This window comes from Oncorhynchus clarkii, chromosome 3, assembly GCF_045791955.1.
Source record: "Oncorhynchus clarkii lewisi isolate Uvic-CL-2024 chromosome 3, UVic_Ocla_1.0, whole genome shotgun sequence".
NCBI lineage: Eukaryota > Metazoa > Chordata > Actinopteri > Salmoniformes > Salmonidae > Oncorhynchus > Oncorhynchus clarkii.
The window spans coordinates 51,068,718-51,082,261 of NC_092149.1; the positions used below are offsets into that span (position 1 = coordinate 51,068,718).

Below are 13,544 nucleotides of genomic sequence, written 5' to 3' on the forward strand. Positions count from 1 at the left end.
AATGGGGCAGTTGTAAAACTACTCCCGCGTAGTTGACCATTTGTTTACAACTTTGTTCAATAATGTTACCTCATTTTCTAGCTTGCTAACGACCTGGTTACTTTACCAATACAGCTAAACATTTGGGGTCACAAAAAGAAAGGAAGAGGCAGATCGGGAGATCAATGATCATGGCAATAAATGAATGACAGATCTCATGCACGTCGTCAACACAGACCTGATGTTTAGAGAAAAACGTAGAAACCTAATATTACACAAATGACTTTGCAAAATGACAGGTATTCGTATTAGCATTGTAGCTTTTATAATACATTGATGTATTTACTGTGTTAGGCTACATGTCAGTTTCTAGAGCATAACATGTGCTTCAAAAGTAGCTAGAATTCATATAGACCCAATATAGTATCTCAATCAATAACAAAATAAAACATGTATTTTCGGTCGCTTCTAAATTTCATGTGGCGTTCCAATTTTTAAAATTGGGAGCACCGGTGCAGCCAATTAAAAACGTTAATTTAGAGCACTGGTTGGGGGTTGGCTAATTCTTCAGACTTGAACAACTAATCCTCGTTTAAGGAATTATCCCTGCTGCTTTTGACTCTCTCCGAACATTCCCCTGGTGTGAAGGTCTGTCTGTATACAGCTGACTGCTCGTGGGGTAGTGCGCTGCAGAGGGAGTGTCGTGTGAGAGTCGACCATTGCCTCCTGGAATTTCACTCATCAATATCCACTCAATTCCTATGAGAAACTATTTCCATCTGTCAACGCAATGGACCCGCATAGTCAATGGATTTAAATTTGCTGCTCTGATTTGACCGCCGTCGTCTAGAACGACTTCTCCTCTCCGCAAGCGAGGAACGCCGTCCGCAAACGAGGAACGCCGTCTCTCCAGGCCGTAGCCTACGCCGTAGCCTACGCTGCAAGAATGGGAACGGTGCTCTCCATATCTCCAACATCGAAGAAGGAGGCTATTCTGGATGACAGAAAAGAGGGTGACCACGCAATCAAAACGGGGAGCGTAAAGAACAATTCCATGCTTGTCCCAGTTCTCACATTGAAGAAACTGTTTACCACATCGACCAAGAGAAATAGTTGTAAGAAAGTCAACCCGAACGCCGCACAGGTGAACAACAACAGCCACGTAGACCAGCAAAATAATGAAAATAACAAAAAATCCCAGCAATCGAGTACGGATGGTAAGAAAGCACCACTTGCTGTACCAGTGCCGGTGGTTCCTACCCAGAGCCTTGAACCTAACCAGCCCCAGGTTCCCTCTGAGAATGTGAAGCTTTCGCCTGACCAAAAGCAACCTAGTAAAGTAGACCTCTCGCCGAGGCGTGTGATTATCCAGGCATCGACCGGGGAGCTGTTGCGCTGTCTTGGCGAATTTGTGTGCAGGAGATGCTGTAAAGTCAAGCTCACCTACAATGAGGTCATCCTATGGTTCCGAAATGTCGACCGAACCCTTCTCCTCCAAGGCTGGCAGGACCAGGGATTCATTACACCTGCTAACTTAGTCTTCGTCTACCTGCTCTGTAAGGAATCGATACCCGATGATATCGACAGCGCATCTGAACTCCACGGTATCTTCCTGCTCTGTCTCTATCTATCCTACTCGTACATGGGTTGCGAGATATCATACCCTCTGAAACCATTCATGATTATGGAAAATGAGGATAATTTCTGGGATTGTTCTATGAGCATCATCAATAACACGAGTGCCAAAATGTTGCAGTTAAATGCAGACCCGCACTTTTTCACGGAGGTGTTTCAAGAGCTAAAAGATGAAGGCGAGTCGAGGGACAAAGACTTGGACCGTTAAATCAAATGAGGGCTCCGATGTATGTTTCACAAAACCCCTGACATAGTGGTTTGAATGTAGTATTCAACAGTTTAAAACTAATTGTATTGCGTAACCACGGCTCAGTATATGCATGTTGTATTCTAAATGTAGGCCAATCTCCTTTTTGTACCCTTCTGCGAATACTGTAGGATAGTCACAGGGACTCCGTGGATCAATGGAAAATCTGCAAATACATAAATGTGTGGGTAATATGGACGACTTTTATAATTGCCTTGATGTTCACTTATGGAGTTTTGTTGTGGGCAAAAGAATAGCAGTATGTTATGCGTCGAGAGGTGGAGCTATCCAAGGTACTGGCGTAGCCTTTACGCATCGTAAACCTATGCTAGCACTTAGGACATAGGCGGGAATGCACAAGGAAAGGGATTCTTTAGCATAATTTGTGCCAATTATCACAATATTAAACACTGTGGTTTACATCATATTTATTTTTTAACTATTATAGCAGATTGTTTCCATTTGAAAAAAAGTATATTTTCATTTAAAAAATAATTGTTGCCATTTTGTTGATGTACTTGTTGAAGTGACACAAAAAAATAAGTTAATGGTTTATTAATGTAATTTACCCTATTTGTGAGCTTGTAATGGTGCAATAGATACTGGTCAAGGCTGGTGGTTGTTTTCAGCATTTGTAGGTGCATCTCTTCAATCTACTGTTTCTCTGTGGCTCAGTGCTCTGCATTGAAACATTGGAGCCTGAAAGAAGGCCCTGGCAATATCATGTAATTGTGTTTTATTTAAACTAGTGCAGCATTCACTAACAGTAAAGCATTTACGTTATTTAGTGTCAAGGTCAGATGCTAGTGCTTGAAGGAACTGGACTGTTACCCCTACTGATTGGTTCAGAAGATGGACTTTTCTTCGACATCTGATGAGCCACCGTGTTCACAGTTAGCTGATCTGTTACTGTGGCTCATTTGCATATGTTTTTTTTATCATACATGGCTTTCACTTGCACAATGTGATTATGTGCTCAGAGCAATCAGGAACAACTCTGGTATAGCACTCATTTCTGGAGAGCTGTTCTCAAACAAACAATGTAATGTAAACAATGCGACGATGGACAAGTATTGACAGTTCACTAGTGTATGTTATTGCTGTGGAATTAAAGAACTTGAGAAGTACATTTTGCTGTCTGTGTGTTTATCTGAGCGTGAGAGAGAGCGCTGGCCCTAGTGCTGAAAGGAAAACTCTTGCTGAGTGATGACCTGAAAGGCCTCTCATCCACATTCACGCCCTAAGCCTTTAGCAGTTGGCTATTTGCATCCTTGTTATCCACTTTGTACTGTATTAGGCAACCTGTAACACATGCTTACATATGCTTAACACAAACGTGACACACAGGCTACTACGGTATCATAACATTAGGGTTTGGTGAAATAGTCTTAAACTAATCAAATGATTTTACGCATTTCAAGAGGGTGAAACACTGATATGGACATTTTGGGCTATTCGACACCCGGTTAACAATTCCTATTTAATTTTGGAAATCAATTTGGGTCAGGAAAAGATCCATTTTCACTTAATATTTTATTTCAATTTTGCTTTTAGAACAATATTTCCTGACCCACTTCTTCTTTGAAATGTCGGAGTCAATCTTCATGAGACTGTGTGGCTCACATGAAACAGGAAGCAGTAGTGTTCTACTTGGAGTTTATAACCCAGGGCTGCATCCCAAATGGCAAACTTTTCCCTATATAGTTGTGCTACAGATGTAGGACCTTAATTTGACCTACACTGTTACAGAAAAATGATCCTGCAGCAACAGGATTTGAACGTTTAGTCTAATGTTACTTGATCGTGGTTAGGCAACTAGCTGGCCAAAAGTAGGCTACATGAGAAGTGCAACACTGTTAATATAACTGTGTGTTAGTGTGGGTTTTCATTGAATTTATGTGAACCTATACCTTCGACCGAGGCCCTGATCAAAAGTAGTGCACTATATAGGGAATAGGGTGCCATTTGAGACGCAAGCCAGGTCTGATGGCTGGCTGGTGCGTTCCTCTCCTCCTTGTCTCTATGGTAACCAGTGGATTACTGAATGACTATTGGCCACATTACATCAAGCAAGCGTGGGCTGAACAGCAACAATGTAGACAGAGCCATACTGCAGAATCAATAAGGACACTCATTCACAGTGTCTGAGTATGAGATGACTCATATACTGTACCCACTTGGCACAGACATCAATTCAACATATATTCTACTTTGGTTCAGCATCATTTTATTGAAATGACGTGGAAACAACGTTGGTTCAACAAGTATGTGCCCAGTGGGTTGTCTTACATGACAGCTTTGCTGTTGGCGGATATAGGCCACATGAAGCACATTAAGTTTCTCAAAGCTTCTTTATCTATCACACTGAGATACAGTGCATTTACTTTTTCCACATTTTGTTAAGTGACAGCATTATTCTAAAATACATTAAATATATATTTTTTAAATGTTTGCAAATGTACTACATATAAAAAACAGAAATACTTTACTGACATCAGACCAGTTGCAATGAGACTCGAAATTGAGTTCATGTACAGTGCCTTGCGAAAGTATTCGGCCCCCTTGAACTTTGCGACCTTTTGCCACATTTCAGGCTTCAAACATAAAGATATAAAACTGTATTTTTTTGTGAAGAATCAACAACAAGTGGGACACAATCATGAAGTGGAACGACATTTATTGGATATTTCAAACTTTTTTAACAAATCAAAAACTGAAGAATTGGGCGTGCAAAATTATTCAGCCCCCTTAAGTTAATATTTTGTAGCGCCACCTTTTACTGCAATTACAGCTGTAAGTCGCTTGGGGTATGTCTCTATCAGTTTTGCACATCGAGAGACTGACATTTTTTCCCCATTCCTCCTTGCAAAACAGCTCGAGCTCAGTGAGGTTGGATGGAGAGCATTTGTGAACAGCAATTTTCAGTTCTTTCCACAGATTCTCGATTGGATTCAGGTCTGGACTTTGACTTGGCCATTCTAACACCTGGATATGTTTATTTTTGAACCATTCCATTGTAGATTTTGCTTTATGTTTTGGATCATTGTCTTGTTGGAAGACAAATCTCTGTCCCAGTCTCAGTCTCAGGTCTGACTCCATCAGGTTTTCTTCCAGAATGGTCCTGTATTTGGCTCCATCCATCTTCCCATCAATTTTAACCATCATCCCTGTCCCTGCTGAAGAAAAACAGGCCCAAACCATGATGCTGCCACCACCATGTTTGACAGTGGAGATGGTGTGTTCAGAGTGATGAGCTGTGTTGCTTTTACGCCAAACATAACGTTTTGCATTGTTGCCAAAAAGTTCAATTTTGGTTTAATCTGACCAGAGCACCTTCTTCCACATGTTTGGTGTGTCTCCCAGGTGGCTTGTGGCAAACTTTAAACGACACTTTTTATGGATATCTTTAAGAAATGGCTTTCTTCTTGCCACTCTTCCATAAAGGCCAGATTTGTGCAATATACGACTGATTGTTGTCCTATGGACAGAGTCTCCCACCTCAGCTGTAGATCTCTGCAGTTCATCCAGAGTGATCATGGGCCTCTTGGCTGCATCTCTGATCAGTCTTCTCCTTGTATGAGCTGAAAGTTTAGAGGGACGGCCAGGTCTTGGTAGATTTGCAGTGGTCTGATACTCCTTCCATTTCAATATTATCGCTTGCACAGTGCTCCTTGGGATGTTTAAAGCTTGGGAAATCTTTTTGTATCCAAATCCGGCTTTAAACTTCTTCACAACAGTATCTCGGACCTGCCTGGTGTGTTCCTTGTTCTTCATGATGCTCTCTGCGCTTTTAACGGACCTCTGAGACTATCACAGTGCAGGTGCATTTATACGGAGACTTGATTACACACAGGTGGATTGTATTTATCATCATTAGTCATTTAGGTCAACATTGGATCATTCAGAGATCCTCACTGAACTTCTGGAGCGAGTTTGCTGCACTGAAAGTAAAGGGGCTGAATAATTTTGCACGCCCAATTTTTCAGTTTTTGATTTGTTAAAAAAGTTTGAAATATCCAATAAATGTCGTTCCACTTCATGATTGTGTCCCACTTGTTGTTGATTCTTCACAAAAAAATACAGTTTTATATCTTTATGTTTGAAGCCTGACATGTGGCAAAAGGTCGCAAAGTTCAAGGGGGCCGAATACTTTCGCAAGGCACTGTACATCCTGTTTCCATTGAACATCCTTGAGATGTTTCTACAACTTGATTGGAGTCCACCTGTGGTAAATCCAATTGATTGGACATGATTTGGAAAGGCACACCCCTGTCTATATAAGGTCCCACAACTGACAGTGCATGTCAGAGCAAAAACCAAGCCACGAGGTCGAAGGAATTGTGTTGAGGCACAGATCTGGGGAAGGGTACCAAAACCTTTCTGCAGCATTGAAGGTCCCCAAGAACACAATGGCCTCCATCATTCTTAAATGGAAGAAGTTTGGAACCACCAAGACTCTTCCTAAAGCTGGCTGCCCTGCCAAACTGAGCAATCGGGGGAGAAGTGCCTTGGCTAGGGAGGTGAGCAAGAACCTGATGGTCACTCTGACTGACACAGTTCCAGATGGGAGAATCTTCCAGAAGGACAACCATCTTTGCAGCACTCCACCAATCAGGCCTTTATGGTAGAGTGACCAGACAGAAGCCACTTTTCAGTAAAAGGCAAATGACAGCCATTTTGGAGTGTGCCAAAAGGCACCTAAAGGACTCTCAGACCATGAGAAACAAGATTATCTGGTCTGATGAAACCAAGATTGGCATGAATACCAAGCGTCCCTTCTGGAGGAAACCTGGCACCATCCCTACGGGGAAACATGGTGGTGGCAGCATCATGCTGTGGGGATGTTTTTCAGCGACAGGGACTGGAAGACTAGTCAGGGTCAAGGGAAAGATGAGTGGAGCAAAGTACAGAGCGATCCTTGATGAAAACCTGCTTTAGAGCGCTCAGGACCTCAGACTGGGGCGAAGGTTCACCTTCCAACAGAACAACGACCATTAGCACACATTCAAGATAACACAGGAGTGGCTTCGGGACAAGTCTCTGAATGTCCTTGAGTGGCCTAGCCAGAGCCCGGACTTGAACCAGATCAAACATCTCTGGAGAGACCTGAAAATAGCTGTGCAGAAACACTCCCCATCGAACCTGACAGAGCTTGAGAGGATCTGCAGAAAATAATGGGATAAACTCCCCAAATACAGCTGTGCCAAAATTTGTAGTGTCATACCCAAGAAGACTCGAGGCTGTAATCGCTGCCAAAGGTGCTTCAGGAAAGAACTGAGTAAAGGGTCTGAATACTTATGTAAATGTGATACTGCAGTTTTTATTTTTAATACATTTGCAAAAATGTCTAAAAACCTGTTATGGGGTATTGTGTGTAGATTGATGAGGGAAAAATACTTTCATAAATTTTAGAATAAGGCTGTAACGTAACAAAATGTGGAAAAAGTCAAAGGGTCTGAATATTTATCTGTAAAGGATACCCAACACATGATGCAGAATGTCATTGCAGTGGTGCGGAAGGATTTCTTGGTGGTTCCGTCTGTTTTCGCCATCAACCAACTCCTCCCTGTGTTCATATCAACATTGATTTCTGAGAGAAGTGGCCTGAGAGAGAATATCAAGTCCACACGATCTACACTTCCATAAATTCCCTTTGACCTGACAATTAAAGCGTTTGATCCCGTGCTATGTGTTTACTTTGAATTCATAATCAGATGACTACATCCCAGGCAGTGGATCATCTGGACCAACTATTGAGGAAGTCAAAGGAACCTTTCCAACGTTTCTGCAACTACCTATCAAGCAACGTTTGAAATATGCTCTCGTGGCTTTGAGCCAGTGACTCTCATCAAGGAGTGACATTTCTATATGATGATAGTGTTCTTCAGTCCCTCTAGTTATGTCTATATTATGTGAGTGCATTTGAACTACTAATTACCAACGTTATTCCCATCGGCGACTAGCTGTTAATACTATAGCGGTCCTCGTTATATGATCCATGTTGCAATTTCCACCAGGTGGGTTAACTCTATTGGTGTGATGTGTATGGTGTTTGCCTTTCATGCCAGCAACCTCACCTTCCTGTCCGCCGTTTGCTACAATACTGTAGTTTGATCAACACTGTAATTAGACAAAGTAAGCTGATCTCTATTACATACACTGACACGGTATCAGACAGTGGTGAATAACAATGTTGTGCTGACCAATAATTGGTTCAATTACACGCCTTTTAATATTCCTTCTAGTGTGGGATTATTTCAGACTAGCCATTTACACCTTGAAACATTTTCATTTTGTGTTCAAGGGCAAAATAATCTGTACTTGAGCATGATGTCTATGAGTAGTCGAATCATTTATGTCATGTTTAGAAGGGTTTATGACTGTTCATACAATGGGAATATATGTTGTGTTTATTTATGTTGTGTTTACCTTATATGTTATATGCTGTGTTTATCTTAAAATGGAAGTTGATTTGATAGAGGTTGATTGTGGTTAGAGGTATGACCTAAATGCAAAGTTCAACCTTGTGGAAACTAAAGTGGAACGGCGAACATGAAGGATTATGTGCTATTTTTTTCTCACTTTAACTACACTCCTAATCTGTCAAACAAGATTATACCCGCATGTAGCTGCGGTCGACAAGCTAGGACACCACTCAGCTGCAGCTATATGCAGGGATCTTAATCCATTTTTAGCCCAGTTTACAGGGAATGGGTTGAGGTGGGAGATCACACTGTGGGTGGCAGAACATGTAATTGTGTATGATAGTTTATACGACACAGGTTCATGGTGTTTCCTTATGAGAAAGATAGAAGACGTTATTTTTTTGGGGGGGGGGGGGGGGGGGGGGGTGGTTTCTGAAACTCCCTCTGCTGAAAATGCATGATTACAAAACACTTTCAGAAATGAAACAACAGCATAGCCAAGAATAGTGATCATGAAATAAAATTGTACACGTTTAACTTTGCTCGGGTCCTTGCGTCCCAACGCGGGTTTCTGATTGGTCAAAGCTCTATTATTAGCTCTATTATTTTCTGTTATTGAATCCAGGGAATGCAGTGGCGATGCTCCTGGTGACGTTTTAAACAGCGTAACCAAGAGACTTCCCAGAATGAATGGTGGCACATCGCAGAGAGTATCTAGTCGTTTACGTAATAGTTGACTGGCAGAGCAGAAGACACACGGGGAAGAGGCATCTTTCTTGATGAGAATAAAATCACACATAGGCCTTTTGGCAGCCCATCTTTTCTAAATGCTTATGTCATCCAAAAGAGATTTAAATGACATAACCATTTACCATATACCGTATATTACATTTAAGCATCACAGTACAGTACGCCAGCAGTTTGATTTCATCTACACTTTGATTTGCAAAATCTCAAAGGAATGAAGAACTGGGTTAACAGTCAAATAATCATCTTGTCTCTCCCTCTTCTCCTCTGAGGCAGTTATATATAGATAGCTGGTAGGTGTGCTGTGTGGCTGAGCTCAATAATACCTCACCCTGGCTGGGAGTTAGAGTTAGTCACTGACTGGATCACTTCAACACAACAGGCACAGCACAATGACTCAAGCCTCGGGATAACACCTCCTCACAGACAGAGTACTGAGGTACTTAGAGTAATCAAATGTTGAAGAGCATCTGAATCATTTGAACGGGTTTTACCGTGAAAACAATGGCACGAAATGAGCAGGCAATGGATAGACGTTCTGCCCATTTCTAAACTTTTCCATTTCTAAATTTTTTGGGAGACTTAAGTTGAGCCGATCCATTAGTGAAATCGCAAAGGACAAAACTTAAGAATTCATGTTAAAATGTCATTTCTGGCCAACAGCAACTAGACAGAGACCATGTCCCATAAATAGATTGTGCAGGGAGGGATAAAGGAAATGCAGGCTTATGAAGATTATTCCTAATATTCTCAGTTAGCGTGTTGATCCTGTTCTGTACCTGTTCTTGTTTGCTGTACTTTCTCATTCACACCATGTAAACCCTGATCATGGAAAACAATCCTGCACCCACCTGTGTGTTATGTAAGCAGAGGGATGCTGGATTTCTAGCACAGATCTTGTGGAGATTAACTCCAACGTAGATGGTCTATCTTAAGAACACAATACTGTTGCAACTCACCTAGGTGGATTTCCAATACAAACGTCTAAGCCCCAAAGGTCTAGCCAGGTCAATGTACTGAATGTACAGTACCAGTCACAGGAGGTTGGTGGAACCTAATTTTGGGAGGACGGGCTCGTGGTAATGGCTGAAGCGGGAAAAGTGGAATGGTATCAAATACATCAAACATGTTTGATACCATTCCATTTGCCCCGTTCCAGCCATTATGAGCCATCAGCAGCCTCCACTGGTACCAATACAAAATTATTCAAATGGCGCCAGAAAAGAAAGCAGACGATTGTGTTTTTTTTGTTCGTTTATTTGCGTTTGTAACTTATTTTTTAAAACTTATTTTGTACATAATGTTGCCGCTACCGTCTGTTATGACCGAAAATAACTTCTGGACATCAGGACTGCGATTACTCACCACGGACTGGCAGAATCCTTTTTTTCCTTTAACTTGTCTGACGAGCCCGACGCGAACGATATACTAATTTCTCGGGAATAGGCCCAGGTCCCTGTGATTTGCATGAAGAGGAGGCGGAGAAAAAGGGGCCAGAGGGCGGGCTGCCTTCTGAGAATTCGTAGGCAATCGAATAAACCCCCACTTTTTTTGTATGCGGTAGTGTAAACAGGGCTCTAAAGTGCAACCAATTTGGTCGCATTTGCAATTAAATCTTTCTTTTTTTATATAATTTGGGAGCACTGAGCAACTATGATTTTTTTGTTGTTGCAGATAATAATAATTGGAATGAAAAGGCTTCTCCATACCGTTGTTTCTGAGTGCCCTAGAGTGCAAATTTGTTAACGTCATGGTTGCACCATTACTACATCAAAAACAGCTTGCTTGTTTACCAACTAGGTTAAAGGATTTTCATTTTACATTCATAAACCATGTCGTGGGCCGTTAACCATTTGTTTAAATTTTGTTCCGTCATGTTACCCAATTGGCTAGCTAGCTAGCAACCAGGTACCTTTACCAGTAGGCTATACCAAACATTTGAGGTCACAGAAAGAAAGGAAAAAGGATACCTTCTTCAGGAGATCACATCTCCTGCATGTTATAGTGACTAACCGGACGTTTTTAAAGAGACAGTGTACAATTTCCAATGTAACGCATCTCAATGGGAAATGGTGTTTTTACACAATGAAGAAACCTAATATTCCGCAAATGACTATTCCTATCAACATTTTAGCATTTACAATAAACAAATGTATTCAGTGTTACCTATTAGTTTCTTGGGCACAACATGCGCTTCAAAAGTAGCTCAAATTCATGTAGGCCCATAAGCAGTATCTCAATCCATTTAAAACATCATGTTTTTTTGGTGCTCCTAAATTTCATGTGTTACTCCTAACTTTGTTAAATTGGGGGCACCATTTTAACCAATGAAACATTTTCATTTAGAGCCCTGAGCGTTCATATGTTGGTCGTTTTAAACAGTTTAGATCAGTAACCGTCATGCTTGGGGTCCGTTCTTCTTTTCATCCTTTGAAAGTGCATTTCATAATACGCCTTGATAGGGAGACTTATTTTAAAGTGGGCTGCCTATAGTGTGAGAACAGGAAGAGAGAGAAACTGAGATCTTGTCTTTGCCTCTGTTGGCCTGGCAATGTGCGGACAGAGGGAAGGGAGGCAGGGGATTTGAAATGCGTCTGGTGTCTCGGACGCTGCCTGCCTGCCTGTCTGCCATCAATAGATGACGGGGTTCCTGGTGGCTCTATTGATATGCAGGTCACACGCACACTGCTGTGTTCTTATCAGCCTCCTCACAATATGCAACCACGGAGGAGGCATTCTCTACCTATGATATCAAATTAGCTCCACAGACAGGGAGTGGTGAATGGTTGTTTCTATGGCTCTCAAACCATTTGAATGACAGCACTGCATGTCTGAATGTAGGTTAAGGTTTAGGTTACATAAGAGCTTACCACAAGTAATCCTTTACCAGATACAGGCAATCTGACATGGATGTGTGCATGTATACCATCAGTTCACTGCTGTGTTTGTAGAATATTAATCTAGGTTTACGGGGATTAGGAATACAGCATTTTCTGTTGTTTGAATATTGTTTTTTCTTTTGTAGGATTTTTTATTTGTTTTACATAAATAATTGTATTTAATTTCTGCCTACTGAGTAGACTTTATGTGTGTTCTAAATTGCATGCTATTCCCTACCTAGTGCACTACTTTTGACTTTGTGTGTCCCAAATGGCATCCAATTCCCCATATAGTGCACTACTTGGGCCAGGTCAAAAGTAGTGGACTATGTAGGAAAAAGGGGACCATTTGGAAAGGAGGCAATCCTCCTGGTTAATGAGGCTGTTGTTTTTTAGACTGGAGTGGGCTGGGGGTCTGTATAGTAAACCTATGTCCCAAATGACACCATATTCCCTATGTAGTGCAATACTTTGGATCAGGACCCATAGAGCTCTGGTCAATAATAGTGCTGTATATAGGTATTAGGGTGCCATTTGGGACATAACCTAAGTGTGTGATGTCATCCACAGCAATGAAGTTGAAAACAAATTTAAACTAGGACAAAACATTTCTCCATCAAAACAGAATAGCACATGGAACAGTGGCTCATGTTTTTGAAATGTAGATGAATCCAATTGCCCATGATATCCTTATAGGACACATCACTGCACTCTATACTCCTCTGTAAACTTCTCATCTTTGTATACCCGTTGCAAGACCCACTGGTTGACGCTTATTTATAAAACCCTCTTAAGCCTCACTCCCCTTTATCTGAGATATATACTGCAGCCCTCATCCTCCACATACAACACCTGTTCTGCCAGTCACATTCTGTTAAAGTTCCCCAAAGCACACACATCCCTGGGTCACTCGTCTTTTCAATTCGCTGCAGCTAGCGACTGGAACGAGCTGCAACAAACACTCAAACTGGACAGTTTTATCTCAATCTCTTCATTCAAGGACTCAATCATGGACACTCTTACTGACAGTTGTGGCTGCTTTGTGTGATGTATTGTTGTCTCTACCTTCTTGCGCTTTGTGGTGTTGTCTGTGCCCAATAATGTTTGTCCCATGTTTTGTGCTGCTACCATGTTGTGTTGCTACCACGTTGTTGTCATGTTGTGTTGCTAGCATGCTGTGTTGTCATGTGTTGCTGCCTTGCTGTGTTGTTGTCTTTGGTCTGTCTTAGGTAGCCTAGTGGTTAGAGCGGAAGGTTGCTGGATCTAATCTGTTGTTCTGCCCCTGAAGAAGGCAGTTAGCCCACTGTTCCGCAGTTGGCCATCATTGTAAATAAGAATTTGTTCTTAACTGACCTAGTTAAATAAAGGGTAAAAATGTAAAAAATGATGTGTTGTCTCTCTTGTCATGATGTGCGTTTTGTCCTATATACATATATAATTATTCCAGCCCCCGTCCCCGCTGGAGGCCTTTTGTCTTTTGGTAGGCCATCATTGTAAATAATAATTTGTTTTTAACTGACTTGCCTAGTTAAATAAAGGTTAAATAAAAAATGTTAAAGTAATCACGCAAACAGTACACCTGTTATATGCAGAGAAGTACCGCCCCCGTGTGGCTGGAAAGAATGTAGGCCT

At 41.5% G+C, this 13,544-nt stretch overlaps 1 protein-coding gene across 1 annotated transcript; it reads left to right on the plus strand.

Moving 5' to 3' along the window:
- Nucleotides 1-624: 624 nt before the first annotated feature.
- Nucleotides 625-2,990, plus strand: LOC139406007 (cyclin-dependent kinase 5 activator 1-like). The gene has a single exon (XM_071148469.1). It carries the CDS (start codon nucleotides 926-928, stop codon nucleotides 1,820-1,822), a length of 897 nt encoding a protein of 298 aa, XP_071004570.1. The 5' UTR covers nucleotides 625-925; the 3' UTR covers nucleotides 1,823-2,990.
- The last annotated feature ends 10,554 nt before the right edge of the window (nucleotides 2,991-13,544 follow it).

What these genes read in the sequence shown, in the direction of transcription:
- LOC139406007 (XM_071148469.1), top strand. Translation starts at nt 926, where the DNA reads ATGGGAACGGTGCTCTCCATATCTCCAACATCGAAGAAGGAGGCTATT.